Below are 27,233 nucleotides of genomic sequence, written 5' to 3'. Positions count from 1 at the left end.
GTGAGAAATACCGGAGACAGAAATACAGACGGCTGACAAAGGAAAGGAAGTGTCTCTGTAAGGTGTCGGGCAAACACGTTCTCCAGTGAGTCTGGGCATTGATTCTTTAAATATCAGGACTCTGTCTGAGGGATGGAAAGCTGCTCTTTCAAAATAAAAGTCCATATTTGGTGTGGTTATGATGTAGCTTGAAGGCGCTGGGTCAAAGACCTCCCACAGGTGTTTGGTTAGGTTGAGTTCTGAGACAGTGATGAGCACTGTGAATCATTTACACTATTTCTGTATTCTTTAAACCACTCTGTGACTTCTTTTGCCCCGTGGCAAAGGGGGTGTTATCATCCTGGAGAGACCACTGGCATTAGGGTAGAAATGTTTCATCTTTTGTCTTCTTGCTTTAACTTTATCTTAACAGTACCTTCATTTTTGTCTTGCTTTTTTTTGACCTACTCTTAAGATTTCCTAATTGTCTGTCAAATCACTTCGTAAACTCTATTTTTAAAGGTGTTATGTAACATTTTTAAAGGTGCATACCACAATGTAGTGTCATTAGATCTTTGAAACAGTTAATACCTGTGTTGCATGAACATAATAAAAGCGTCATAATCATGCAACTACGCTGCCCTACAAAGGCACAGTGCAGTATCTGTACTTCTGTACTATCTGTCTTGTTGTTCTGCTTTTTCTCCCGGAGATTTCAGGGTTTTTAGTTTCGCAGTATATCTGTAAAAATGCACCGTGAAACGAAGGCGGAGGGCAGTAACTGCACTTACTGCAGTTTGCCTTCGTTTTAGGACCAACTTTGAAAACGACACTGCTGGTCACTGCTTCTTTATTGATGACGTCCTGAACGAGGTGATCGTCGAAATGTGAAATCTACGGAGCCCCTGAAGTCCCAAAAAAAATTGTATCTTGTTCCCTCAAGATAATAATGTGTGCGCAAGATAACTTTTTTTCCCCCCCAACTTCTGGGACTTCAGGGGCTCCGAAGAAATCTTTGACACAAGGAAAAAATCTCAAAGACGGCACTCTGCCGTGGTAGAGAGCTAGTGGAACTTGCTTTGAACCCTGGGGCACACAAACGTTTTCACCATAACTAATCATCATTTAGCAAAATGACAAACACGAAAGCCTGTTTTGTTAGCTTGTAGATGTTAGCTCATTAGCCATAACCAATCATCATTTTTGCTATATCGCCAATGCAGTGACGGCTCTTGTGTTACATGTACAGAGGATGAACACACAGGAGGTCTTGCTCACACGGCAGGAGTCCAGACAATTACGGTATTTTGTGTGATCCAAAATAAAAGCAAAGCGTTCAGTATTAATAAATTCATTGATATACATGAATTGTTCAGTTCATATTAATTGTTGTTCTCATACCCAAACACACGGGCCTGTGACTGTAAGAGTTTGTTCAGAACAGTGAAAGACATTTTCATCTGATAACTGATAACTCCTACATCTCTTACTCCCTGCAGCCTATCACTGTTTGGACATATAATTATACTGCAGTAAAACAAAGACAAAGTGCAGCTTTAGCCGTAAAGCTGCCATGGTCAGCCTGAACGTCAAACTACAATATGCTTGAAATTCACTCTCATCTAATCAATCATGCATCTGAGTGAAAGGATAAATTTAACATCACCTAATAAAAGTCCTGCCTCTGTAAAAACATAGAGCTGGACATCAGCACAATAAAGCCCCTTTAATTCAGATCATTTAAGGGGACAAGTGGACCCAAACAATGTCAGCAAAATGCTCCTGAAAGCAAAATAGAGCCATGAAACTCTAGGAGGCTAAACTATAATGTGTCTGTATGTTAAAATTAAGGCAAAGATTTCGGTGACCCAACACTTTAAACTGTGGTCATTAAGTTTACTTTAACGTAAAGATCTGGGAGTGGAAATGTGGACCAATGCAACAGCTGCTCCTCCTGTAAGACAAGTCTGAGGGCAAAACGAGGGAGGAGAGCCGGAGTTGGATCCTTCTGTGGATCGTTGCCAGCCTGTAAAAAATAATTGCCAGTACACGCCAAAACTTCCACAGAGCCTATCCTCGCCTTCAGGTCGTGTAAAAACACTTTCATAACTGTTGCAGTAACTGTGTGTGACCTGCTGGTGGTGCCGCGCAGCATTAACGCACTGATTAAAATCCCACAGAGGAACATGCATCACCCTGCAAGGTGCTGCAGGAAGCTGTGAACAAAGCAACACCTTAAATTGGTCGCACTGCTCAACAGTTCACACTTTAAAAACTAAAACATTTAAATGAGCAACTCAAAAGTTACTTCTTGCTGTAAGTTTTACCTTCACCACAGGGATTACTTTGACAGTCACTTAAAGGAACACAGCCTGCTTTTTATTTTAAAAATATACTTTAATACAACAGCTGCATATAAATATTAAAATATACATTATACAGGTGTACAATACACTCACACAAAACCAAAACAAAAAATATTAGGCTTCTATTTGTACGGCACTTCTTGTTTTTTTTTTGTATTGTTTTTTGAACTATTTTTAAAGGTTACTTACTGACGAAGGAGTTGTACATAAAGATGTGTTAATGTGTTAACAGGTCCGAAGTATTACTGTAGTATTGTGATTACTGGGTTACAGAGAGACAGACGGAGAGGAGGGGGGAGGGAAAGGGGGAGAAGAGAAGTTCGGGGTTGCTGTACAGTATATGACATGGCATTGTGGAATGTTTGCTAGTCTCTGGATTTTTCCTTTCCTCCCATCATTCAACGTGTGTTCAGATTAAAGAACCAGCAGGGATGTGATGACTCGAGTCTTTACGTCTCCACAGGATGTCTCTGATGAATACCAGCGTATTCGTGACATCATGTTTTTGTCCTTTTCTTTCACCTGCTCACATCCACAGCCGGCCCTCGGCACCGACAGGAACGACTGACTTGGTTTTGGTTAAAGCAGCGAGGTGCCTCTCAGCTGTCGTGTATCAGTGTTACATTTCAGATGCAGAGCGAAGCATCCGCGTTTCAGATCTCTGGCGGTATTTCAAAACACTCACTGCGTCACAAAAAAAATAGAAATTAAAAGAGATGTATGTTGTTAAACAATGAGCAAAGGGCTAGAGCTATGCTAACTGTTCCCCCTGTTTTCAGTCTTTATGCTAAGCTATGCTATCCAGCTGCTGGATAAAGCTTTGTATTTTAGTGATTTAAAAGTCGTCTGAATGCTAACACTGACAGCAGTAAAAACTTTACATGCAAATTTACATATTTAAGACTCTAATGATTAGAAATATGTTATGAACATTTTCTTGCAGTTTTGTTTTTATATTTATTTTTTTGCCCTTTTTATGCCTTCATTGAGAGAGAGAGGACAGCGGACAGTGACGGAAACAGGGGGAGAGAGAGTGGGGGAGGACGCGGCAGCTAGTCGAACCCCGGGCCGCCGTATCGAGGACTGTAGCCTCTGTTTATGGGACACACAGTTTAGCCGCTGAGCTAAACTGGCGCCCCATTTCTTGCAGTTTTAAAGGTATTCGAATTATCAATAACACCTTTTATTATATTTATACAGTAGACAGGATATTTTGGGATTCAAAAATGCAGAAAATATTGTAAAAATACCCTAAAAACACTTCTGTTGTTTGTTAAAGCATCAAAAATGTATCGTTACGTAAGAAATAAAGTTTAAGTTTGGAAAAAAAAGGTTTTGTTTACTAGAATTAACTGTGGAAAACTCGATGCCTTCATCTAAAAAACTGCCAGCACATTTTAATCACTAAATTCTGATTGGTGCACAAAAATTATGTGACATCCCCTTTTTTTAGCTCTGCCCACATCAGACACACCAAAAACTAAACTTAAAGTCTTCTGTAAAAAAACTGTTTTCACTTTGGTTCATGCAGGATATCATTGTTTACATACAGAAGCAGATAAATAAAACAGGCTCGTCAGGGTCTTTTGAAAGATCGCCAGAGATTTATACGTCATGAAAACAGATACTTAGCTCTGCAGTGATAAGACATGAGAGGCACACACTGGAGCTAGCGTTAGCCAGCTGCCAACACCTCAGCTTCACTTGTTATGAAACTTCATGTGGACCCGCAGGTCTGAAGTGACACCGTCCCTTATCTGGGACTGTCCCAGGTGAAGGTTTCAAGATGCAAACGTTACTATTCCTCCTCCTCTCCTCTGTCACAAAGGCGGAGAAGGAGGATTAAAAGGTTTCAGGTAAAGTTTTCAGAGGCTAAGTGCTGTTTCCCCCCCGGCCTTCTCCACCCGCAGGCCGGTCCCCTTTGAAACCGGAGAAGCCTGAGTGTCTCTGACAATGTGAGCACCGGGGCAGAGCAGGGACGGCCACCCAGAGGTCAGCAGCGTCCCACCAGTGTAGGCTTACTGATGGGTCCATTTAGCCTGGCGCTCCACAACACCTCCACGTGGAAGGAGGTGAGAGAGGGGAGGACAGCTTCTCCTTTCTCCGTTCATCTTACTCCACTTCACGTGTGTTAATGCATGGACTATTTTAGACTTGGGCACAGATGCAAGACAGGATTTAACCCAGGCAGCTGTTAAATGTCAAACCATTCCAGCCAATTAGGGAGCAGCAAATGATCAATTTATCTGATCATTAATTAGAGCACAGGCTGAGGGGTTCAAACGGCAACAAATAATTCAGATATCATCGACAGAATTATTGTTTTATCTGAATATTTTGATGATTGCTTGACCCCAGATGTCTACCGATGTGTTTGAAAGATCAAATGTCCACTGCAGAAGGGCAGGTGGTTCTTTAGCAGAGAAGTTTTCACCTGCATTTGTGGTGTTTTACGAGCAAATCGAATATAAAACACACATTTATAATCAGTGTAGTAATAGGTATTTGTTACTGCTCTAATACAGCGTGTTTTCTTAATTCAATACAATTTACCTTCTGATTCACTGACTTTAGAAAGTAGTGACAGATATAAACAGTCTGCAAAGAAAACGCTTCATCAAAGACTTTGTGAGAGATTTAAACAGGTAGTTTAGCGTAGCTTAGCACAAAGACTGGAGACAGAGGGAAACAGCTAGCACACTCTGTCCTAAAGGTAGCGGGATCTGTCAGCTAGCTCCTCTAAAGCTCACTTACACCACAGTTGGTTGCATTATGTAAGTTAGTTTGCCCTGAACATGACAAAGTCTTGGACATATCGCCACCGAATCCATACACGTGTGTTAAAGCTGGGGCAGGCAACTTTGGAGTCCCCAGCACGTGCTCGATTTTAAAGTATCCAACCAAAACATGTGAAAGCAAGCAAACCCTCCTGAAAACATAAACCTGCTTTCACTCACGTATTTCTGTCATCGCTAAGCAAGTCAAAGAGCCTTTTTCTGCCATGATTTTGCGAGTAGCTCGCTAGCTTTAGCTTGAGGAAGACTGCTCATGTGCAATACATGCATGGGCATGGCACAGTGTGTGCAGGAATGCAGGTAGGTACACAGAGTTGCCACAAGTTGCTATTGTATTTTCTGTTGGGGTTTTTTGTAAGAGATTTTATTTAATTATTGCTTTTGGGATATAAAGAGAATTATTACAACAAAAAGAGTTAGAAGTAGACTTTTATCACTTTTGGACCAGCCAGGCTAACAGTTCCCCCGTTTCCAGTCTTTATGCTAAGCTAGGCTAAGTGACCGCTGTGGCTGCATATTTACAGCACAGACATAACCTTGCTCTTAATTTTATCATCCAACTCTTCCCAAGAAAGCAAACGAGCACATGTCTGGGAATGCAGCATTTTTACAGTTCTGCAAGTGAATCGCTCAAATAGCAGCCATGTTCGGTGGACATCTGGGGACATCTGGGGATATTCAATTATTCAACTATTGCTTCAGTGTTGAAGCCAAACATGGACAAATTATTTTCTTCAGATAAGGGCGACTTATCCAAAATAAGACATCTAAGAAACTTGTTGAGCTGAACCCCTTCTGTCTGTTTACATTTGACGTTAAGTGCTCCTAAGGTTTTAGAGCTGCCTCTGTCCCCCTAACAGCCAAGATGGATCCAACTTTTACTTCAACGGACAGAAAAACTTTCTCCGTCCCCAGACTTTCACTTCCTCAGAAAGAGCCGGTGAGCACGTCAGCGACAGACTTGTTTCAGGACTGTTTACTTCTCTGTCTCTGGCAGACGGTGACACCCAACGACGAAGTGACTCAGATAGGAAATTGTCCAATTTTTGCAAAGTCATCGTCCATATCAGGTCAAAGCTGGTTTAATCTGTGAGCTAAGAGCACCAGTTCTGTTTTCTTCAAATCAACAGCTTTCCCTTTGTCAAGCAGGCTGTAATGTCACCCATGAAAACAGCTACAGAAATGTGACCGAGCAGCAGAGACATCTTTGGGTCATTCCAGTTTCCCCCTCTCGTATCAGCCTCCTGCTTCCAGGTACACATAAAGAGAAACTTTCTGGGAAACTGAGTCAGGAATGTGAGCAGAGGCGAGCGGCCGTGCCAAAAGTGGCCGCTCCCCATTAAAGCTTTACAGTTAAAGGGATATGCCATGATACAAAAGTGTCAACATGTTATTTTTAAAAAGAGGAATAATGCTACAGTGTCGATTCGAGCCCTTTGGCGAGCTCACTAGTTGCGTAAAATCCGGCGTCATGTCCTGTGTGTTGTTGGGATCTGTGGACAGATTTCACTGTGTTTCAACAGTTTTCTCTTCTGTTCGGTTTTTGGCATATAGATAAAAGTACACAACAGATGGTGTTTTGTGTTACGCAACACCACTCTCGAGGAAGGAAACATCAGGACAAACTTGTGCGTTCAAACAGGAGTCCTTCTTAAACCCAACAGCCTCCTCTTCCTCTCATGTGACAGATGGGGTGTTCATAGGGATGCACGATATTAAACTTGGACCGGTTTTTCGGATCATTTTGGCTGATATATGCACATATTTTTCCACTTGTATCAACATGTTAATATGCCGACTCTTATTGTGAAAGTCCACGGGCAGATGGAGACGTGAAAAATAATTCTTTTCAATATATGCAGCTAAGCTGTGCAAAATAAGAGGACTGCTTCACTTACATGTTTCACCATAGACTGTGTATAAGAAGTGGACTTAGCCTCCTGGTAAGCCAATGCTGAATGAAACATGCAATCTTTCTAATGGTCAGCAGGGGGCGACTCCACTGGTTGCAAGAAGAAGTCAGGTGTCTGAGAAAATGATGCCACTTCTCACTAGATTTATTACCTCATTACATTTACATCTCTAGTTTTAAGTCTTCTTCTATAATGCAGGACGTTCACTTAGTAAGTTACGGTCCGCTTTAGAGTAAAAATGACGATAAAGGAGGGCATGCTTTAGTGCATAGCTTCTGGTGCTGCCACAGTGACCTGAAAAAGTCTCGTTGAGTCTGGTGGATTTTGTTTAAAGGCCGTCTTTTTGTTAGCAAAAAAGCGTCCCAATCAATATCACAGTTACCCTGAATTATGGATGCTCCTTGCTAACCAAGCTAGCACAGGCTTTAGCTCATAACTTAGCATTCTCTAAGCTCCACCCTCTCATCCAGTAACGAAGGTGTCACCAAAATGCCAAATTCAAGGTTTCGAAATGGTAGTCCAAAACTCTATGGGTGATGTTAAAGCGGCTATGACCACTTCTTATACACACAGTCTATGTGTTAAACATGCAATATTATGGTTTCATAAGGTGCTTACTGCCACCTACTTTAGTAGAGTGTGAAAAGAATACCATTACATGATCTGAATAGCACCCGGTTTATATAGTAGGAGTATAATTCAAAGATGAAAGTTTCACACAGGGCCTACACTGATATTTAAATTGAAGCCTTTATCAGCCAATACCGACATCGTGCCAATAATAACGTGCATCCCCGGCTGCACAACACTTTAAACCTTAGTGATGTGTACATTTGTTTTCAGCTGTTCCCTCTCCTTTGTTGTGTTGTTGTGTGAGGGCATGAGAAGGAGGCAGCTGCCAGCATGAGATCCTGTGACTCCGCTGGCAGCGTCGCCAGCTTCCCAAGCCTTGAGAACAAAGTGGGCGGAGGGAGGAATCAATCACTTCTCAGCAGCAGCAAGAGTGTGAAGTGAATTTTCTTCTACTGGCCCCGAGGAACTTATCCTGGATCATCTGCGTTTTTCTGTATCATCAAACGATCACATGAAAACCTGACCAGGTTTCTGTGGTAATGCTAAAGAAGCCTCAGTGACATCAAAGGCTTCTGCGGCTGCATCAGGCATCTTTCTCTGCAAAGCCACAGACTATCTGTCACTGGCATCTGAGCTTAAAAGCTCTGCTTGCCAGCGGCAGAGCTCCGCGATGAAACCTTTCCAGCTGAGCGACAGGACTCCTCTGTTTACAGTACAGTTCTGTGCTCATGTGACCATGAGCAACATTTCCCAGAATCAGAAGGAAACAGAAACTTAAACAAACTGCCCTGGACTCTTGTGTCCACAGCTTTTAAAAATGACAGAGTGAGACCTCGAGGAGGTGAAGAGTTTAAGGTTAACGGATCTGCTCCTGCTTGAAACAGGAAATGGAGTTTCCATAGGAGGGGAGCAGCGTGTTTCAGAGCAGCAGCTTTGGAACGCAGCCCAGACGGGAGCTTGTCAAGGTTGAAAAACAAAAGGGGGTTGCTTAGCTAACAGCCGCTCCTCTACTTATATATTTCCCAGAGATGATGTTCACAGAAAGCGGTGCCAGCTACTGTTTCCATGTATAGGTTTTAATCTGATAGCAAAACGTTTGGTTGATTTTTTTGGCTGAGTGTGTGTGAAAGGACCTTACACAGGCCTGCAGTTTTTTCTCCTAAGGGAAGTCAAATGAGGCCAAGCTGGGAGCAGTAGTCATGGGTTACTTTTTACCTTGTAATAGGGTTTAAGATCAGGCATAATAACACAGGTCCCTGTGGCTTTAAGCTCCAGGCACTTCAAAAAGGCGTCATTATGCAAACAAACTGCCTATTACAACAGTACGTGCTCGCAGGCCAAAACCCAGTCAGCAGTTACTGCCTGATGCCTCCGCTCAGGTTTGCATTGCTTTTATGTTTTCTCAACAACCAGTAGCACCAAACTGAAACAAACGGAGACCACCGAGCGGTCCCGAAGCGCCGAGCGCCCACAACAAGTCTCTCAATCAATATCTGTCTCTACACAAAGGTGCCAAGAGTCTTTTTTTCTTTACTCTTTTGGAGGATCTGGAGCCCTCTCTTTGAAGGTGCTTAGTTGCTTTTTTTTTTACCACAGTGCAATTCAAAGGGTCCTTGACTTTTTTTATGTCCAACATTTAGAGACCGTGGACAGGTTGGTCTACAGCTTCGGCAAAGACCACAAGAAGAAAGGCAGATTTTTTCAAAAAGACCGACGCCCACTGTGTGAGCTCTGGCGTCGCCAAATAACAACAAAATCATAATAAAAAAACAAACTTATTTGCTTTCTAGATCTAAAAGTGTTTTTCTCTATGTTTTTGTCATTGCAATTCAGGAAGGTGCGCTACATAATCAGGTCAGGGGGTTGAGGAGAGGGCTTGGGGAAGGCATTGAGGACACTTCCCTTTTTTTGTGGGTAGAAATAAAGCCACTGCAGAAACGCTGAAAGGAGCACCAGGCTGCAGAGCTAAAATCAGTCATTTCCTGTCTGTCACACCACTCTCGGGCCTCTCAGGTCCATGATAATAGTGCATTTATGTGAGGGGAATTCTGTAACATCATCCTTAATGGACGCATGCGGGTAAACATGAGGACTCTAAATATTCAGTCACTTCTCCCTCAAAACAAAACGATGAGTTAATGGTTGGCAGCATTTGAAGCGAGTGAGAGGTTTTGGTGTCCGAGTGGTTCAGCAGTTTCACTTTATCTTTGGTCAGTTTGAATTAAGGTGCAGTTTTCTCTTTCATTTTTAACTCTGCTTACATTTTAAGGGGCGTTAAAGAGTTCGGGGAGGGGGTAAGGGGAGTGTATTAAAGCTCCAAGGACTTTTTCCACAACAAACAGGCTGTTGTTTCCATCAACAGCTGGCCTGGCATCAGGACTCCATCAATTGTTGAATGTCACAACAGTTACTGACATTTCAGATGCCGATGCAATCCAAATGGTATGCAGTGCTTCTATAGGAGCCCAGCCAAACACAAAAAAACCCCAACACACATAACTGCGTCTTTGTCTTCCAGGCCTGGGCTCCACCCACTTCCTTATTTTAGCACTTCCTCTATCCTCAAATGCCCCCTCGCCCTCGCCTCACTACCGGTCCCCTGCCGGCAACTACGACCATCTACAAAACAGTGCAATGTCTATTCATAGGCACACTGGGATACGAATACAGCACACAGAGGGAGAGAGGGACACTATACACGCTCATACAGTATGTTACATGTCCAACACGCACACACACACACGCACGCACGCACACACGGACAGAACACAGAATACAGAGACGTCAGCAGCAGCAGCAGCAGCAGCAGCAGCTCTGGTCTGGTGGTGTTGGTGGTTTTGGTGCAGCCTGCAGAGACAGAGCGATGAAGAGCAGCTGCTGTTTGGAGGGCCAGCAGGAGGAGCAGGGTGGTAATTTACTCCAATGTTGTTTAGGCTACTCCTTCCTCCTCTTCTTCTTCTTCTTTCCCAGCATCTCCACCTCTTCATGCTCTTATGTGTGAGAGTGGAGGTGGTGGAGAAAAGCTTGGTCGGGTCAGGTTTGGTTTGTGGTGCTGGGAGGAGGGGAAGGCGCGGAAGAGGAAGGCGGAGAAGGAGGAGGACGATGGATGCTAGGTGGATTTAGCCCGCCACCTCATCACCTCCCTGTGGGGGATCTTTGCGCTGGTTCTGACCTCCTGCGCTGGCTGCCAAAATCCGCTGCACAAAGTCTTTGGTCCGCCCGGCAACTAAAGGACCTGCCGATGTTATGGAGATAGATTCGGATGTGATTGAAAGAAGAAAAGAAGACAGAAATATCTCGTCAGTGAGGGTTACTTTTGCTGAATATTTCATGCTCATGCAGACATCAAAACCTAATAAATTAATGTTACAAATTAGCTTATTTTTGTTGGGCTTCTTGGGCTGCGTGCTGAGCATATTACGTGCTAACATTTTAGCATGATGCTCCACACCCATAGTTCTTCCAGGCACACAAAGATGATATAATCTTTAAGATTTACATTTAAATAATGTCTGTTAAGTCTCTATCTATCGCCAAATAAGGTAACACAATGGTCATTGAGGCGATGGCCCACTGATGAACGCCTTTGCATTTGCAGTATTACAGACTGGGTGTCTGCGGCGACTTTCATGGAAATAAATCACAAGCGGCGCCCAGTTAGTGACGTATTTTCAATCAGCCAAAAGTGATTGGTCTGCCAGAGAGGGTAGGCGGAGCTAAGCGGCTGCTTTTCCGGTCTCTGCAAGTGTTGCGATTAAACAGTAATCTACTATGGCTGAACAAACAAAGAAAAGATGGATGACTACAGATACAACTTCGAAAATAAGTGAAAATCCAAAGAAGAAGAAACAAACTCGACGCTCAGATGAAGCAAACAGTCTGAAAAGGAAAGCGACCGTCAGCCAGGAAAATCAAGAGTCACAACCGGGGAAATCTCTATTTACAGATTCTACATACAAATGTACAATCTGTAGGCAGTGACGTGGATTTTAGGGACGGCAAGTGTTCTGGTTTCTGTTTGTAGTACGCTTGTAGTCCGAGTAATATTGACCAATCACGTATCAGCAGGTGGCGGTGTATGCAGGAAAAACAGTCTGTGAGGAGAGCAAAAGCAGGCGGAACGTAATCTGCTGTAATGACATCCCTGCTCCCATCAGCGTCATCTGACGACGATTTAGCTTCTGATTAATCTCTATAAACAGACATCTGCATCAAGTACAGCTAACAATCTGCTCTCGATCAGAAATTAAACTTGAGATAAATCTACCTGACGCTGTGTCACGAAACCTGTTGAGCGTTCAGATTTCCCAACTTCCTTGAATGCATCAGAATGATGGCTCCGACCTCCGTTCTACAAACTTCTCATGTTAAAGTAGTTTTCTTCTCCTCTTGAGGACAGACCTGACAAAGCTTCATGTTGACTTGTTGCTAATCTGCATCATGATGTTGTTATTTCAGCAAACTTAAGAGCTGTTAATTAAAGTCAATCACAAGAAAATGTGTTTCTTTTTCTGTAAACAATGCAGCACGTGGAAAAGGAGTTGCTAACTGCTGGCTACACGCCCGGCATGTTCACCGCCGTCCCCGGAGGCTGTATCTTTGTCAGACTTTAGCCAATGGGATCTGAGATTGCAATCAGGGGAGAAGTACATTTCTGGGAAGTGTGGTCCTGAAATTAGTGTTTATCACCTTAGGTGCCGCCAAAGATTACCACTTTACAGACTTTATATAGTCTTTAAGGGTCTTTATTGTTCTCACCGCTGGACTCTCGGAGGATGTCTTCCAGACGTTGGGTCATCCCCCGCTCGTCCGTGTCGTCCTCCTCGCTGCTCTCCACCCGTCGTCTGATCACCTCCTTGATCCGCAGCAGAGCGCCCAACAGGTTCTCTGTGTGATGAATAAACAAAATCAAGAACTGAATCAGCAACACAGGGCAGGAAGCTGATGTAAAGAAGGAAACTTCACTGAAGGACAGATTCAACCTGTGTAGAGCAGAAGCACAGCGATATAACAGAAGCTAAAAGCTATTTATGGTAACTTTTCCAGCTGCTTCCACCTTCTTGAATGTAAGGACTGCAGCTTTCCTTTGTCATTCATGAGAGGAAGATGTATATAGGGCTGTCATTTTGCACTCTGGGGATTCTTAACAAGCATTTTCATATTTTTTTAATATAAATTATATTTAAAAAAATCTAATAAAGACTTAAGACAGAGGGAAAATAACAAGCAGATTAATCAGTAATGAAAATAACTGGTTGCAGCCCTATCAACACACGCAATGTAACTGAAGTCAGGAGGCTTCCCGGCACCGGCCTGGCACCAAAGTCCTTCTTGTTTGAAGTTTCCTGTTGAATCCGCTGCTCAGCATTTAAAGCGTGTTTTGGGAAGATGTAAATTACAGTGATGGACAAAAAGAGAGAGGACAGAGAGAGCAAGTGAATGGGAGAAAAGAAAAAAGGAGGGAGAGAGCCGGGTTTATGTGCGAGGTTTAGCTCTGTGTGTTTTGGCTTCCTGTCAGTGGGACAAAAAAATTGTGGGAGCCACAACTTAAGCCGTGGCAATGAAACGCCGAGCTGGGATCAGGAATGACTGGAATGTTAAAAAAACTGGAGGAAAAAAAAGGACAAAAGGAAGTTGGACGCTGGTTGGGGTTGAATTCAAAGAAGTCGAAGGAGGAGGAGGAGGAGGCCGGCGGGACGGGGCTGACAGAGAAAAGGTGTTGATTATCAGAAACGAGGTGAAGTCACCCTCCTCAGGTTTTCGTGCTCCTCAGTGATCTCGTTATCATCAGCAGAGCATCTTGAATGTAGCCCTAAAAAGATTGTTCCTCTGTAATTTAAAGCTTCATTTGTATGTTATTTAATTCTCTGTAAGTGTAAGATGAGTTTTATGTTTAAGTACCACAGTGGAAATGAGCCATTAGGCTCCGATGTGATTTTATCCTCACTGAGTGTGCTTCAGCTGAGTGTAAAATAAATATAATGAATCAACGAAACATTATGTAAAATTGGTTTCCTTCATTAGAAAACGCATTAAAACAGCAGCTCCAGACATCTGATTTACAGATGAATATAATTTCAGTCCAATTTCCAACACGAGATTATTCATAAGATTTCAGGCTCAGTGAAAGGAAAGAAAGAAGTAGCTTCTCTCTCCCTGCTGAGCCTTATTGTTCACTTTCTGTTCCGGCTTTTTAAAGACAGAGTCGCTGCAGATTTTCAAGAGTAAAAATGAAGTAGCTTTTAGGCACTCTAAGTCACACGTTGTTTCTCCTGGATCCACAATAACCTCAAACAGCAGACGCTCTGTTCTTTTTCAGCACGAGGTCGACATCAACCACATTTTTCTTGCTCTTTTCTTCTTCCTCAGCCATCGTGGTAGCGGACCTCGTGTTTGCTGGGCAAAGATTGCATGAGGAAAGATTAGTCAACCCGGGTTTTGTGTTCCCATCATTGCCGATCGGGGCCGAGGCGAGAATGACCGGGGTCTGAATGTCGATTCTCACTAAGCAAAAAAGCCGGATGTTTTTTGACCAGTGGGAAAGGGGCTTAAGACGCACTTTTAAAACATTTTATGTCATCTAAAAAGTTGGCTGCGTCCTACAAACCGGTAGGAAAAAAAATGCCCCCAAAAACCTTTAAAATATGTGATAAGGTGTGTAATATTGCACGTCACACATTTTGTGTCAATATGAACTTAAACAGTCTGCAATCTGACTTCTCATGGCCAAATGTATTCTCATCCAGAGTGACGACACTGAATCAGAAGCTCCACCGTTTTATGTACAGCACTCTAATGTTTTGTTGGACCGCCTTTAGCTTTGATTACGGCACGCATTCGCTGCGGCAAGCTTATGCAACATCACAACATTTATTTCTGTCCAGAGTTGCATTCATTTTTCGACAAGATCTTGTATTGATGATGGGAAAGCCGGGCCGCTGTGTGAAGTCTTCTCCAGCACATCCCAAAGACGCTCACTGGGGTGAACTGGACTCTGTGGTGGCCAGTCCATGTGTGAAAACGATGTCTCATGCTCCCTGAACCACTCATTCACAATTTGAGCGTGACGAATCGCCGCAAACGAGTCACATCTTTTCCACGACCACAGGACATGTCTTCCGACATGGTTGTTTAAGAAAGGAGAAGCTACTCACTGCTAGGTTAGGGTTAAATAACATATTAATCACTGCAGTCATTGTCCAATGGAAGGCTCTTACCTATTTGCTGAGTTAAATCCAGGTGGTGACTTATTTTGGCCAGGCAGTGTATATCCTCACTGTCTCAAACTTTATACCACCAACATTTCATCAGTAAAGAAGCCTTGTATTTAAAGTGACCACACTGCATCACAGAGTTAATCCAATATAATCCAAACCAGTTTAAGAAAGCCTACATTTCAGTCATGTTTAAATTAGCACAAATCCGAACAGGAGTAAGATGTGTGCTGTACTGACCGTACTCCTGGTTGAGCCCCCACAGCTTGATCTTGTTGGCTTCGTGCTGGGCCTTCTTCTTCAGCCTGCAGGCCCTGAAACAGAGGAAGAGAAAGCTCTGTCATTCTCTGGAAGGGAAGGAAAGGAAACTCTCCACTCGTATTCCCACTCTCCACACGATCCTGTTACTGTGTCTGATGGTTCACACTGAGAGCGGCTGGAGAGCGATGAGTGGAAGATGTCTCTCTGAGCTGTAAGAGAGATTGACTGGAAACCTCCCATCATCCCTCCACTCCTCCAGAAACCATTTGACTCCATGACTCTGAAGGGAAGCGGCCGCTTCGGTTCCAGAGTATTTAGGGTTTGAAAAACGACAGCAGGGAATAAATCAATCAATGCGTTTTAAATATTAATGCATCTCATGGGACTTTTCTTTCGAGCATGCAGAGAATTTCTATTTTCTTGCAGCTGTGAGTCAGCGAAACAAGACATTTGCAGGATGTAGTGTTAGACTCGACTTTGCATTTCAAATTGCCTCTCAACCACAATTTCCTCTTCAATTTGCACCACAGTCCCAGCCTCTTCAGGGAGGATGAAGACTAGCATGCAACAACTTTGCTGTTCCTAATCACTACGAGAGTACTTTCCTACATGTACAACAGATTTTGTATATTGTAAATTTGTTTTCCTACCTTCCCACAAGCCCCAAAAACAATGGTTTTGGAAACAGCCTCGGTTCATTATGCAGAACCAAAAATAGCCGCCAAGCAGACATGCTGTTCATCTAGATGGATCACCTACAGCTGCAAATTGATTTAATTGTCATGCTGAAGGAGGAGGAACCAGTGGCTGCCTGGAAGGAAGGAAAAACATATTCACCAAATTTAAAGCTTCTGGTGCTTTGATGGGTTTGGAAAATGGCTGCTGTGCTTTGTCTTCAAGATACTTGGAGTTTCTTTCTACACATATTTTAGAGATCAAACCAACCTGCCATGGTAGCTGTGTCTTTAGGGAAGGAACAAACTCAGAAGGAGCACTGTCACTGCGATGTGGAAAATGTTGCACAGGGGACATTATTAAAGAGGCTATTTACAGATTCCACTGGGAGCTTTCTGACAGACAACTTCATTATTCTAAAGGTTAAAATACTCATACATTTGGGGAAGATGCTTAATTGCTTTCCTACCAGGAGTTAACAACAACAGGTGGGACAGAAAATGTGGAGAAGGTTTGGCCATGCAGTGCATTCTTGGGGTAGATGGCAGCTCAGTCTGTAGGGACTTTGCTAAAGAACCGGAGGGTGGCCGGTTAAAGTCCTGGTACGGACCAAGCGTGGAATTGAGGCTGGTAGCGGGAGAGGTGCCAGTTCTTTTCCTGGGCATTGCAGAGGGGTCCTTGAGCAAGGCACCGAATCCCCCACTGCTCGGGGCGCATGTCCATGTGCAGCCCCCTCACTCTGACATCTCTCCATTAGTGCATGTCCATAGGGTGCTGTTTGTGCATGTGTGTATTTCGGGCCTGTGTGTCTAGCATGTTTGTACAAACAAATTGAATTCCCCTTCAGGGATTAATAAAGTATGTCTTCTTCTTCTCCTTGATCACTAATAGGATCATAAGTTTAGGATCATATTTCTACCACCATCAAGTCCTGTCTAAAGACAGACTTCAAACCTTTTTGCATTTATTTACTGGAGCAGTTTATATACCAGCAGACCGGGATTGCATACATTTAGAAATGATGTCAAAGCTTACATAAAGGAAACAGGATGCAGGAAATAAAGTAAAAACAAACAAAAAAAATAACCAAGATTAACTTCACCCTGTTGAGCCAAGTGTTTTTCCTGCATACGCCACAGCCAGCTGATACACGATTGGTCAATATTACTCAGACTACAAGCGTAGTTCAAATGGAAACCACAACACTTTCTCTCCTGGAAATGTACGTCCTTGTACATAGAGATTAGTAAATAGCTCCAGTATGCAAGCTAACCACTCTTGCATGTTTAGTTTTCTTGCATGTTAAATGCATATTAGGGGAGTAAATATTCCTGGAAGAGGTGGTGAGTTCTGAAGCTAACTGTCAGGACGTTAAGCTAATTTTTGCAGATGCAGAGATTCTGATGACCATACTGAGTTTGGAAACTCTTCCACCACCAAGAGACCACACAGGAGAAGAGATCAGGACAGCTCTTATACAACGTGTACATTAGCAGTTTGAAGCACCTTTGATGGAGCTGGGCAAACAGTTTGCACCTGCTTATTATCTTTAAGCTAAGCTAAACATGCCTTGAAACAGTCTCTTCCCTTAACACACAGATTCAACTGATATCAATCTACTAGTGTAACTAGTAAGAGACTATTGTGCGTTCTCGCTTAGTCGGGATAACTTTCCACATGTAACTGTGCTTTTTCTCTGAGCATTTCAGCAATTTCTTTCCTCCTAGTTGACTGAACGCCCCGGGCAGATTGTTTTTGACAAGATTGAGAAAAGAATGAGAGCGACTGGAGGCGGTTAAAATAATCCCACAGCTGACTCTGACCTCTTCTCAGGCAGGCTCGACTGTGACAGAACAAAAAGATGTGACTCTTCACAGATGAAATTCCTGCATATTAAATCAAACCATGAACTCAGTCACATTACAGTAAGAGGAAAGTACACAAAACTTTAACTGTAAGCCGACTCTCCCTCCTGCTTTTCTTTAACCCTCCTCAACTTTCTATCTGCTGTTTGAGTCATGTTTAATATGTTTGGAATAATAAGATATTCCCAGAGTCCCCCTCCTCCTTTAACCGTCTGTAATAATGTCCCATTCCTTAAAATTTTTCTCCCCCTCCCTTTTGACTCCCCTTCGCGGATGAACTCTCTATGACCCTCGTCTCCCTCCTCATCTGCCTCCTAAATCCTGCCCTGATTTCCTTCCATTCAGCCTTTCATCCTGCTCCATCCATCCCATCTGCTTTGTTGTTTTCCTCCTATTTTTCCTTCATTTATTCCATCATACTCATTTTTTAAAGTAAACTAATTAAAAAAAAGGAGCAATCAACCCAAAAATACACTCCTGACCTACATTTCAAAAGTCCTTTGTGTTGTGTGTTTCATCCTCAGGGACATGTTTTGGATGTCTTTGAATGTAAATTTAAATTAGATAAAAGCTTTTCACCGCAGATTCCTCAGAGGCCGGGATTTTAAAGGTCATCTTCTGTATTGTACGCCGTGTTCCACCGAGGAAGAGTTGAAATCAAATGCTTTCTGACACTTCAACAAAATAAAATGTAAGATACTTGAGAACATTTTCCACTCACGTCAAACCAACCATGCTTCAAATTCACAATATTTTTCTCAATGTATTCTTCTGTCTCCGTGTCCTCCAGAAACGCCATTAGAAGGTCAACTATTTAAACGCACCACATATTTGAAACTCAAGAAGGCTAAAGATGGTGGATACTCAGTAGTAAAGCCCTGCAGGATTTTCTCCTGCAAACAATATAAAAACGCCGTGTAAAAAAACTCTCAAAATGCCCACTCATGCTTGATAAAAATCAATACAGGAAGTCTCCACGGCTCTGACTTGGTGCAGAAGACGTATGAGGGTAGTAAAGTGGAGGTGGTTACCTGGAGGCGAGCTTGTTCTTCTCCTTACGAGACCGGGCTCGGGCCACCGCGGGCAGGTCGTTGACCGGACCCATGCCATCGATGGCAGCGTTTAGCTTCTGCAGCTGCTCCCCGATGTTGTGGAGCTTCTGCGGGTTTGGTGTCAAGTCGCTGGCGTCTGTCTTGCGAGCTTTGCGGCGTCCTTTTTTGCCTGGACAAAGGACAGAGTACATTTAATATCCGTCTTAAAAAGCCTTTCAATCCTCATTTAAACAACTTCAAACCAGCTTGAATTGTCTGTAAGCCCAATTTTATTCTGGTTTCAGACACTTTGTCTCAAATGGGAATTCTTGTTTTAATAAACCTCAACCAATGTTTTACATATTTTGGGGCTTCATGAATTGGTACGAAAAGTTTTAAAAATTATCTCTAGAAGATCGCTTCAACCCGCTGTGAGCTGTAAGTGCTGCATCACAGTCCTTGGGGGATAAAAGTTCTTGTTTTTGTCACCGACAGGCCCTGATTGTTCTTCTAAGTGTCTGACAACAATTGATCACTACAGAGATAGATGTTTTTGTTAAAGAGTAAGATGCTTTTTGTTGTAACGTCTGTTGCTTCAAGGCAACCAGAGTCTTTTTGTTTGAAGATCTGGGGCTGCTCAATTAATCAAATTTTAATTTCAATACTGATTTTGGCTTCCAACGATTATTAACAAAAATAATCGAGTTAAAAGGATTATTATGCCGCACTGTGTTTTGCAACAACACTCTCGTTTAGTCCTGTGATATAAATCCAGCGCACCCCTTCCCCTTAGCAGTGAGGCCCCGCCCACACTCACTCGCCAGGCTGCAGTGGCATGTAGCTCAGTCCGAGCCGAGATGACGGAGCGAGAGCATTTGGTCAACAAGAAAGGTAAAAGTAATTCTGCTGTTTGGAAACACGTTGGCTTCATCAATGAGCCTGACGAGGAGCGAGATTTGTGACACGATGATGTCTGCACCGGAAAGGAACACGGCCAATTTGTTTAATCACCTGAAATGATTTTATTTATTTATGTATTCATTTATCATAATACGAGTTTTTCAGTTGAATAATGTTTGAAGTTCAAGAAAACACTCTGTGAAAGACCCTCTTTTAAGAAAAAAGTTAAATGGTTGCTGTTCCAAAGTCAACGAATAATAATTTTCTAAAATCGTGATCGCAATTATTGACCAAAACAACTGTGATTATGGATCTGGCCATAATCGAGCAGCCCTGGTAAGACCTGAAAAATCATTTGAAAGACCAGAGTTACACATGAACACCGACTGACAGATCCAAGCCAGCCACTCCCGTGTTCTTTTTTCAAGATTTGAGTGTGTTGATCTTAAAATAAACGGAAAAAAACGGGAGTCTGTACCGGTCTGTACATGATGTTTTATTTTGAAATGACCAGATGCTGTATGCTGCTTTCATGTGTGACTTCCTGTTTCGAACGATCTGCTCTGTCCAGCTTGATGCGTGTTTAAAGTGGCCTCCGTCAGAAATAGACCCAGCGTGTATCGGAGACTGACCGCGGCGCGTGCTGTGGAATCACGAGCATTGACTAGAATGGCCGCGATCGACTCTGGAGGTTGCGGCGCACACTGAACGTGCCGGAGACGGATCCTGTAGAATCGAGGGGTTAGAGATAGATGTTCAAGCTCTTACTTTAAGGTGTTACTCTGTAGGGATTCTTTCTGTTTTGTTGTCAGACACTTAGAATAAGAATCAATTAGTGGAGGCAACTTTGATTTGGTGCATTTGCTAGGGATTACATGGCAGCCGTTACAGCCTGTTTCGCTGGAGCAGTCCCAAAACTTTTTGTACTTTTAGTAATTTAGACACCCAAATATGTACAAGCAGGGCCCGGGATGTCAAATAGCAGAACTGCAATTCTTGCCAAGGTCACAAATGGCCATGGTTTGTCATCGAGACATTTTTATTAAATGATAATAAAGACATCTGGATTTTTTTATGAAATCACGCAGCCACAATAATGACATCGAGCTTGTCATATCTCAATGAAATGTAAGAAGAAGCAGCTGCAGAAGATGTAACAAATGTAAAATGTTTTGAGGAGGCAGCGCTGCGACGTTGATGTGGACTGTATTTCCTTTGATTCTTCTGAAGAACACAAGCTGACAAACGGCTGCACAGCTACAGTCGAGCCTGATGTCAGATTCACTTATCAAGTGATGAAAAATTCAGATTTTGACATAAAAGTTGTATGTAGGGCACATGCCGGAGGGTCCCTGTGTGTGTCACATGAGAGAAAAGAAATGGGACACTTCAGCTGCGGTGTGAGTGTCGTTCTAATGACGCCTGCTGCTTAAAGACTCCCATCCACTGGATCTTTACGCTCTCATTTCTCAACTAACCTCTATGTAATAAATGCTGCAACTAACATCCATCAGTTATCTGTCTGATTAGATCTTAATTACAGTCATTAAGATTAAAGTCTTGCTCATCGATTTATCTCTAAATATTGTTATTGTTTCACCACTATGATAGTGAATAAGTCAGCACTGTGATGGTGCTCTCACCCTCTCTGCGGTACAGCGTGCTGGGCAGAGTGCTGGAGCTCCAGGACAGAGACCAGTGGACGTCTCCGCCCAGCTTCTTCTTTGTGGCCGACTCTCGAGCGCGTCGGTACTCCCAGAAACATCGTCGCTTCGACGGGCGCTCGCCTGCCTGCCTCACTGGCTCGGCCTCGACCTCTGAGGGGAAACACATCCACACACACAATTAGAAGTTTGCACTGATGCGAATATAGGGAAGACTTTTCTTGTGTTGTGTCACAAATAACGCGCTGGTGCGAAGGAAAGTGTGCACAGATTCACGTGGCGGTCGTCCCTCGTTTTGGCCACAGGGTGCAGAAAGGGAAGGAAGGACAGGAAGATTTCATCATGGAAAAGTGGCGTTTGACAATGTCATCAAGAAGTTGACTGGACAAGTTCAGTCAAAACCTTATGATTTGATTATAATTCATCCTCCATGAATGTCTTTTCCAAGTCTCATTGCAATCTATTAAATCATGGTGGACATATTTCCGTCTGATGTTGGCCCACCAGAGACACATCACTCACTACACTCCGGCTAAAGACGACCACAACATAAAGTATTTACTGTCAGCAGTTTACTAAAGGTTTTTTTCCTCTTTTGCTTTGTTTCTCTTTTCACGTCTGATCGTATCTTCTGTTTCTGTTTCACTTTGAAGCACACTGACTGCACTGAAACACAAATAACAAAAGTATAGGAGAGAGAGAGAGAGCTGCTGAGCCGTCCAAGAGTTTGTTTAAACTCTGACTGACCTGTGATGATAAAACATTTCATAACATCTCCCACAGATTAGAGAGATTACAGTATCTCCGTCTGGGACGACTTTTAGTTTCATCTGCTGCAGACTGAAAGCAGCTGTGTAATACTTTTTTCAAAGCCATTATCTGAAGATAAGAGAGATATTTTATTATTACTTTATTATTCAGAGGGTTTTATAAGCAATCTTATGCAACATATTCTATTTTCATCTTCATGCTCATCTTACTTACTTTCATTATGAACAAGGCTTTACTTTCAGTCTCATTATTATGGCACTCTGTCCCTCTGTGCATGCATTTTCCTTATTAAAGCACTTAAGCTACAAAATATGCAATATTAATACAGCTCATAATAATTATTAGGCCCAAGCACCAACGGGTGCGAGGACCCTATTTAAATTGAAGGAATTATTATTCTTTCTTTGTCCAACTGAATCGCATATTTGCCAGCTTTAACGTGACCCAAAACTCATGAAATTTCATACGCGTATCAGGTCTGCCGAAAAAGATGATATTGTAGTGGCCTGGCGTATGAAGCTCCATAGCGCCCCCTAGAAAACATCAAAAAGGGGTCCATGTAGAGGTTACTTTGACCTACACGTATCAAATTTGGTAGGTACATATATAGGGTCAAGACATACAAAAAAGCCTCTTGCACCCATACCTCAAACCCAACAGGAAGTCAGCCATTTTGCTTTGAATTTCAAAATAAAGCGTATTTTGGGCGATTTACAGGGTCCATTCTTTAACAAACTCCTCCTAGGGACTTCAATCGATCTTTTTCAAACTCAATCAGTGTATTGACAAGACATTGGAGATTAAAAATGATTAAAAGTTTGAGTTTTCGTCAAGGGGCATGGCCTTGGCTGGGGGTCAAAGTTGGATGTTTTTTTGGCATTTTGCCAACATTTACATGCATGATAGGAGTCTCAGCTGGAACACAACTTTTAAATAAGCTTTAACTCCTAGTATTTAGCATCTCTCTTGTATTATTGTGCAAAAAAAATGTACAGTTCTTTGAGCAGAATTAATTTGCATTTTTATGATAAAAATATGTGTATATGTCAAAGGTAATCTGGTGCAGATGTTGCATTAGAATCACTTGATGTTTTGGCCTGTAATAGAGGGCCAGCATGGCAATGATCCAAGTGTATAATAAATACTCCAGGCCCATATTATTTATATTTTATAAATAAAACAGACTCTCATCTATTATTACGCTGGTGGAAAACATTGACAGCCATATATACGGGGATTTATTACAAGAGAAATACCCTGCATGTTAATATGTCAGATGAAAACTAATCATAACTGACAGGTATTAATGTTTACGTTTGCCTGATATGAAACGCTGCTGTGAACCTTAATCCACAAACACAACCTGTATGTCCTCAACGACAAAGCCACCATCATCTTGAACTGCATGCATGCACGCTGCTTCAGAGACAGACACCTACACGACAGACACACACGTCACCAAAGATTAGCCTCAGGCCCGCAGAAGCCGTGAATAATGGTGTCATAAATAATACAACATGGAAAGCTCCAGCGGCAGGGGTAGAGACGATACGCCTCTCAAAATTCACCAGAGCTGAGCTACAAAATATAGAAAAAATATGACGCGATTGAGGAAAAAAGAGGCAGGATTAAATCAGACCGAGAGTTAATAACCATGAGGTGCTACCCTAGCCGACCATGTCTCACACACACACACACACACACACACACACGGCTTGTGTAACAACATGACGTCTGGTCCAGTCTGCAGAAAATGCCATTGTCTGCACTCCCCCCCTTAACTCCATCTTTTGCTCCACAGCGCTTTATTTTATTGTTTAATACACACACACACACACACACACACACACACACACACACACACACACACACACACACACACACACACACACACACACACACACACACACACACACACACACACACACACACACACACACACACACACACACACACTTTGCAATCGACGCAGGCTAATGGTAATAGCTCGACCGGGCAAACGCACACTGCTACAACAATAAAGAGCGACAATAGTGTGTCGCAACCGTAGAAATATGACCCAGTCCGGCCTTTGAGAGCGAGCCAGCGACCTCTCGATTACCTTGCAACAAGAGGCCTGAGATTTGTTTATCTAATGTGGGGACGATCAGAGAGAGCCTGGGAAAAGATAGTTATCTGAAGTGAAGTCAGTTTACATGTGAGTTATCTAATATTCATGTGTATATTTCACAGCCTGCAGTCTGGACATGAAGTCACCTCTGACATTTAAGCCCTTGCTTTGATGCTCTGTGCGAACAGCGAACAGAATCTTTCATCTGCAGAACAAGCTTTAGTTCATTAAGACATGAAAGCAGCCTCATTCTACATTAATGGATTTGTTACAACAAATTCTACCCCTGCCAAGCAGCTTTAAAGTAAATATTTTCTTTGGTCTGTATGTTAATTAGCACAATATCTTAATTAATTACAACAAGGGACCACTGCAGTGATTTATCAAAATAGTTGTTGGGGTCTGAAGACACAGATTAGAAACAGAAAGTTCAAAACAGATGCCGCTGAGCCTGAGATGTTCTGACCTTCAGTCTCTGATATAGTGATGACTGATAAATCGTATTGCCCGTAGAAAACTCTGCTGCATATCAAATCAAGCACTCCCTGAGCTAACAGCCACTCCCCCAGAGGGCGATGGAGAGGTTTGGGCTTCACTTTTGGGGGGGCTGGCATGTCTCGTGATGAGCGCCTATCTCGCAGTTTAGAGAGGAAGAGTAAACAACATAGACAGTCGGAGAAACTAAAGTCAATGTCTGGAACAGAAGAAGAAGAGCTGGTCCCCTGAAACGGCTCGTCATCGCTCGTTTGGAGGTGTTTCAGGATTAGGGCGAGTGATGTTAAGAAGAAACAATAATCAGCAAAGAGGTCATGAAACCTGCGTCTGCGCCGCAAATCAACACAACTCACTCGTTCATGCAGCTGAAAAAACAGCACAGTGCAGCATGATGAGTGTGTGAAGGCCGAGAGGAAGAACGAGCTACTCCCCGTCCTCGTCCAGCGTCAAGTCAGACATCCTTAACAGCAACCACCCAACTCCCAAAGACACACTGAAATGACCCATGATGCACCAAATTCATGTAAAATAATTTGAAGTCTTAGTTTGATGCAAAATGTGTACATGAGCTGGAATGCAGCACTAAAATAAATAAATAATCATGGTTAATAATCCTGATCTCAAATTTGATCAAAATAATCGTGATTGTCATTTTGGCCATAATTGTGCAGCCCTAGATCCTACTAATCCCATAATGCAACTAGGTAGTTAAACCCCTCTCTGTTTATTGGTATATCTGTTTTGGTGCTGCCAGATTTACCCATCAGGGAATTAATAACGGATTATCTTATTCCTAAACATCCAAACCTTTTTAAATTTATAATGCAAAAAATGTGTAGTGAGGCAGAGCTTAAAAAGACAATATGCATCTGTTTTAACAGGGCAAACAGTCAACCCGCACCACATGACTGACACATGAGTGAAGAATCAGCAGATTAATAGGTGACTGTTTCTTGGATTTTCTTTGCTTAACACTGGGTGATAAGGACTGTAGTTTGTAGTTTGAAAAAATAAAAATCTGGTATCTATCTCCTCCTCATTTATCACTTCAACATTTTTTTCCAGAGGCTTTTAAACTATCTCCTACTACTAAAAGAACTAATCTATAAAAAGAACCGTGAAGCCTTGAGGAAGATATTTATTTCTTGGGCCATGGCCATGAATTTAGAAACACTCATATATTCAAAAATATGCCGATGCCTCGTCTAAAATACCAAGAAAAAATCTTGTAGTGAAACTCTTAATTCTTTATTTATTCTGTTCATGAAAAAGAAGTCAAGTATAGATTGATATTTAGTTTCAAAATACAGAAATATGATTGTAAAAGGCCAACTGCCTCCAGGTGGAAAAAAATACATCAACGGTACACACGGCTCTGTGCACTCGTCCTCCTTAGATGCACATTAACATGGAGCAAGGGGGTGTTGTAGATTCTATCCAGTAAGAAAGTCTGTTTGAATGGATAGTATGAAGGGAGGTTAAAGGTCAAAGCTACAGAACCAGGACAATACAGGGCACCAGGTCAGCCAGGAACTATTATTTCAATTCTAAATTGAGCTCCCTATTACTCTCCTCAGTAATTGTTCATCATTAATGTGTCAGAAAGAATGAAAAAAGGTGGGAATGTTTTGTCCCAACAGCACACCCGTAGAGAATCAGTTTACTGTGAGAAACAGCAAACGTGAGAAGTTAAAACTGGGTCAAACAACTCACAGCTTTATGCTTCCTCCGACCAGTCAAGTAGCAGTTCACATCCATCAGTATTTCACACAGGATTACAGAGTAAATGTGGCTGGGACTAAATATTTTGGTATGTTTTAGATACTGGAAAGAATACATCATGCTAAAAATAAAAGAGGAAGTGGGAGGGGAATATGAAGACCTAAAAGGGAGAGCACCGACCACAGTTTGAGGATGTGAATGTCAGTAGACCCTTCCGACAAGAACAGAACAGGTACTCCATTTGAGAGCAATGAGGTTGTCTGCTTATTAACAGCAGGTAGAGCCGGTCTCTCTGATGGATAAAAAAATGTAAAAGTATAAAATTCCCTACAGGAGTTGCTGAGATACAACGTCCACACAAGTTTGCAAGATGTGACCTCCAAAATCTGAATCAGTTCATCCTTGAGTCCAAGTGGCATTCCTGAAATATCCCATTCAGACTGGGACAAGAACCATGTCCAGGAAACTGTTGACCTTTTGGCCAGATTATATCACTTCATTATTTTGTCCTGTTAGTCATTTGTGTGAAATTGTGTCAAAATGTAATTTATTTTTTTTGGTTGTGGCCATAAATTATTTTTGAAAGATCCCAGTGACCTTTGACCTCTGAACACAAAAGTGTGATTAATCCTTGAGTCTGAGCAGACAACGGTGCCAAATTGGGAGAAAAACCCTCCAGTCAATCCTAAGATGTTGCGTTCACAAGAATGGGACAGACAGACTTCCTGAAAACATTATGCCTCCATGTAGGCAACAGTTTGGTGTCGTCTCTTAAGATGAATCAATTAGCAAAATGATCTCAACTTTAACTAACCCTGGAGAGAGTTTTTAGTAATACGTGGCTGCTATAGTATTTATCAATGACAGATAAGTGCGATTTAACAAGATAATGAGCCACC

General features: G+C 42.4%; 1 protein-coding gene across 3 annotated transcripts in view; it reads right to left on the bottom strand.

The window, feature by feature from the left end:
- Nucleotides 1-2,355: 2,355 nt before the first annotated feature.
- LOC138594394 (CREB3 regulatory factor-like) overlaps nucleotides 2,356-27,233 on the bottom strand; it is a 39,311-nt gene continuing 14,433 nt past the window's right edge. For all 3 annotated transcript variants that reach the window (XM_069665467.1, XM_069665466.1, XM_069665468.1), the window contains 5 exons: nucleotides 21,216-21,389; nucleotides 18,673-18,862; nucleotides 15,081-15,154; nucleotides 12,385-12,513; nucleotides 2,356-10,861 (listed from right to left, as the gene is read on the bottom strand). In XM_069665467.1, the coding sequence (XP_069521568.1) occupies nucleotides 10,746-10,861; nucleotides 12,385-12,513; nucleotides 15,081-15,154; nucleotides 18,673-18,862; nucleotides 21,216-21,389 (683 nt within the window). In that variant the 3' untranslated portion in view covers nucleotides 2,356-10,745. The remainder of the gene's footprint in view (nucleotides 10,862-12,384; nucleotides 12,514-15,080; nucleotides 15,155-18,672; nucleotides 18,863-21,215; nucleotides 21,390-27,233) is intronic.

Source organism: Semicossyphus pulcher, unplaced genomic scaffold (assembly GCF_022749685.1).
Source record: "Semicossyphus pulcher isolate SPU_LCO1_2020_fin unplaced genomic scaffold, fSemPul1.0.p SCAF_17, whole genome shotgun sequence".
Taxonomy (NCBI): Eukaryota; Metazoa; Chordata; class Actinopteri; order Labriformes; family Labridae; genus Semicossyphus; species Semicossyphus pulcher.
Note: the sequence above shows the minus strand (reverse complement) of the source record. Positions and strands in the feature narration are given on the sequence as shown.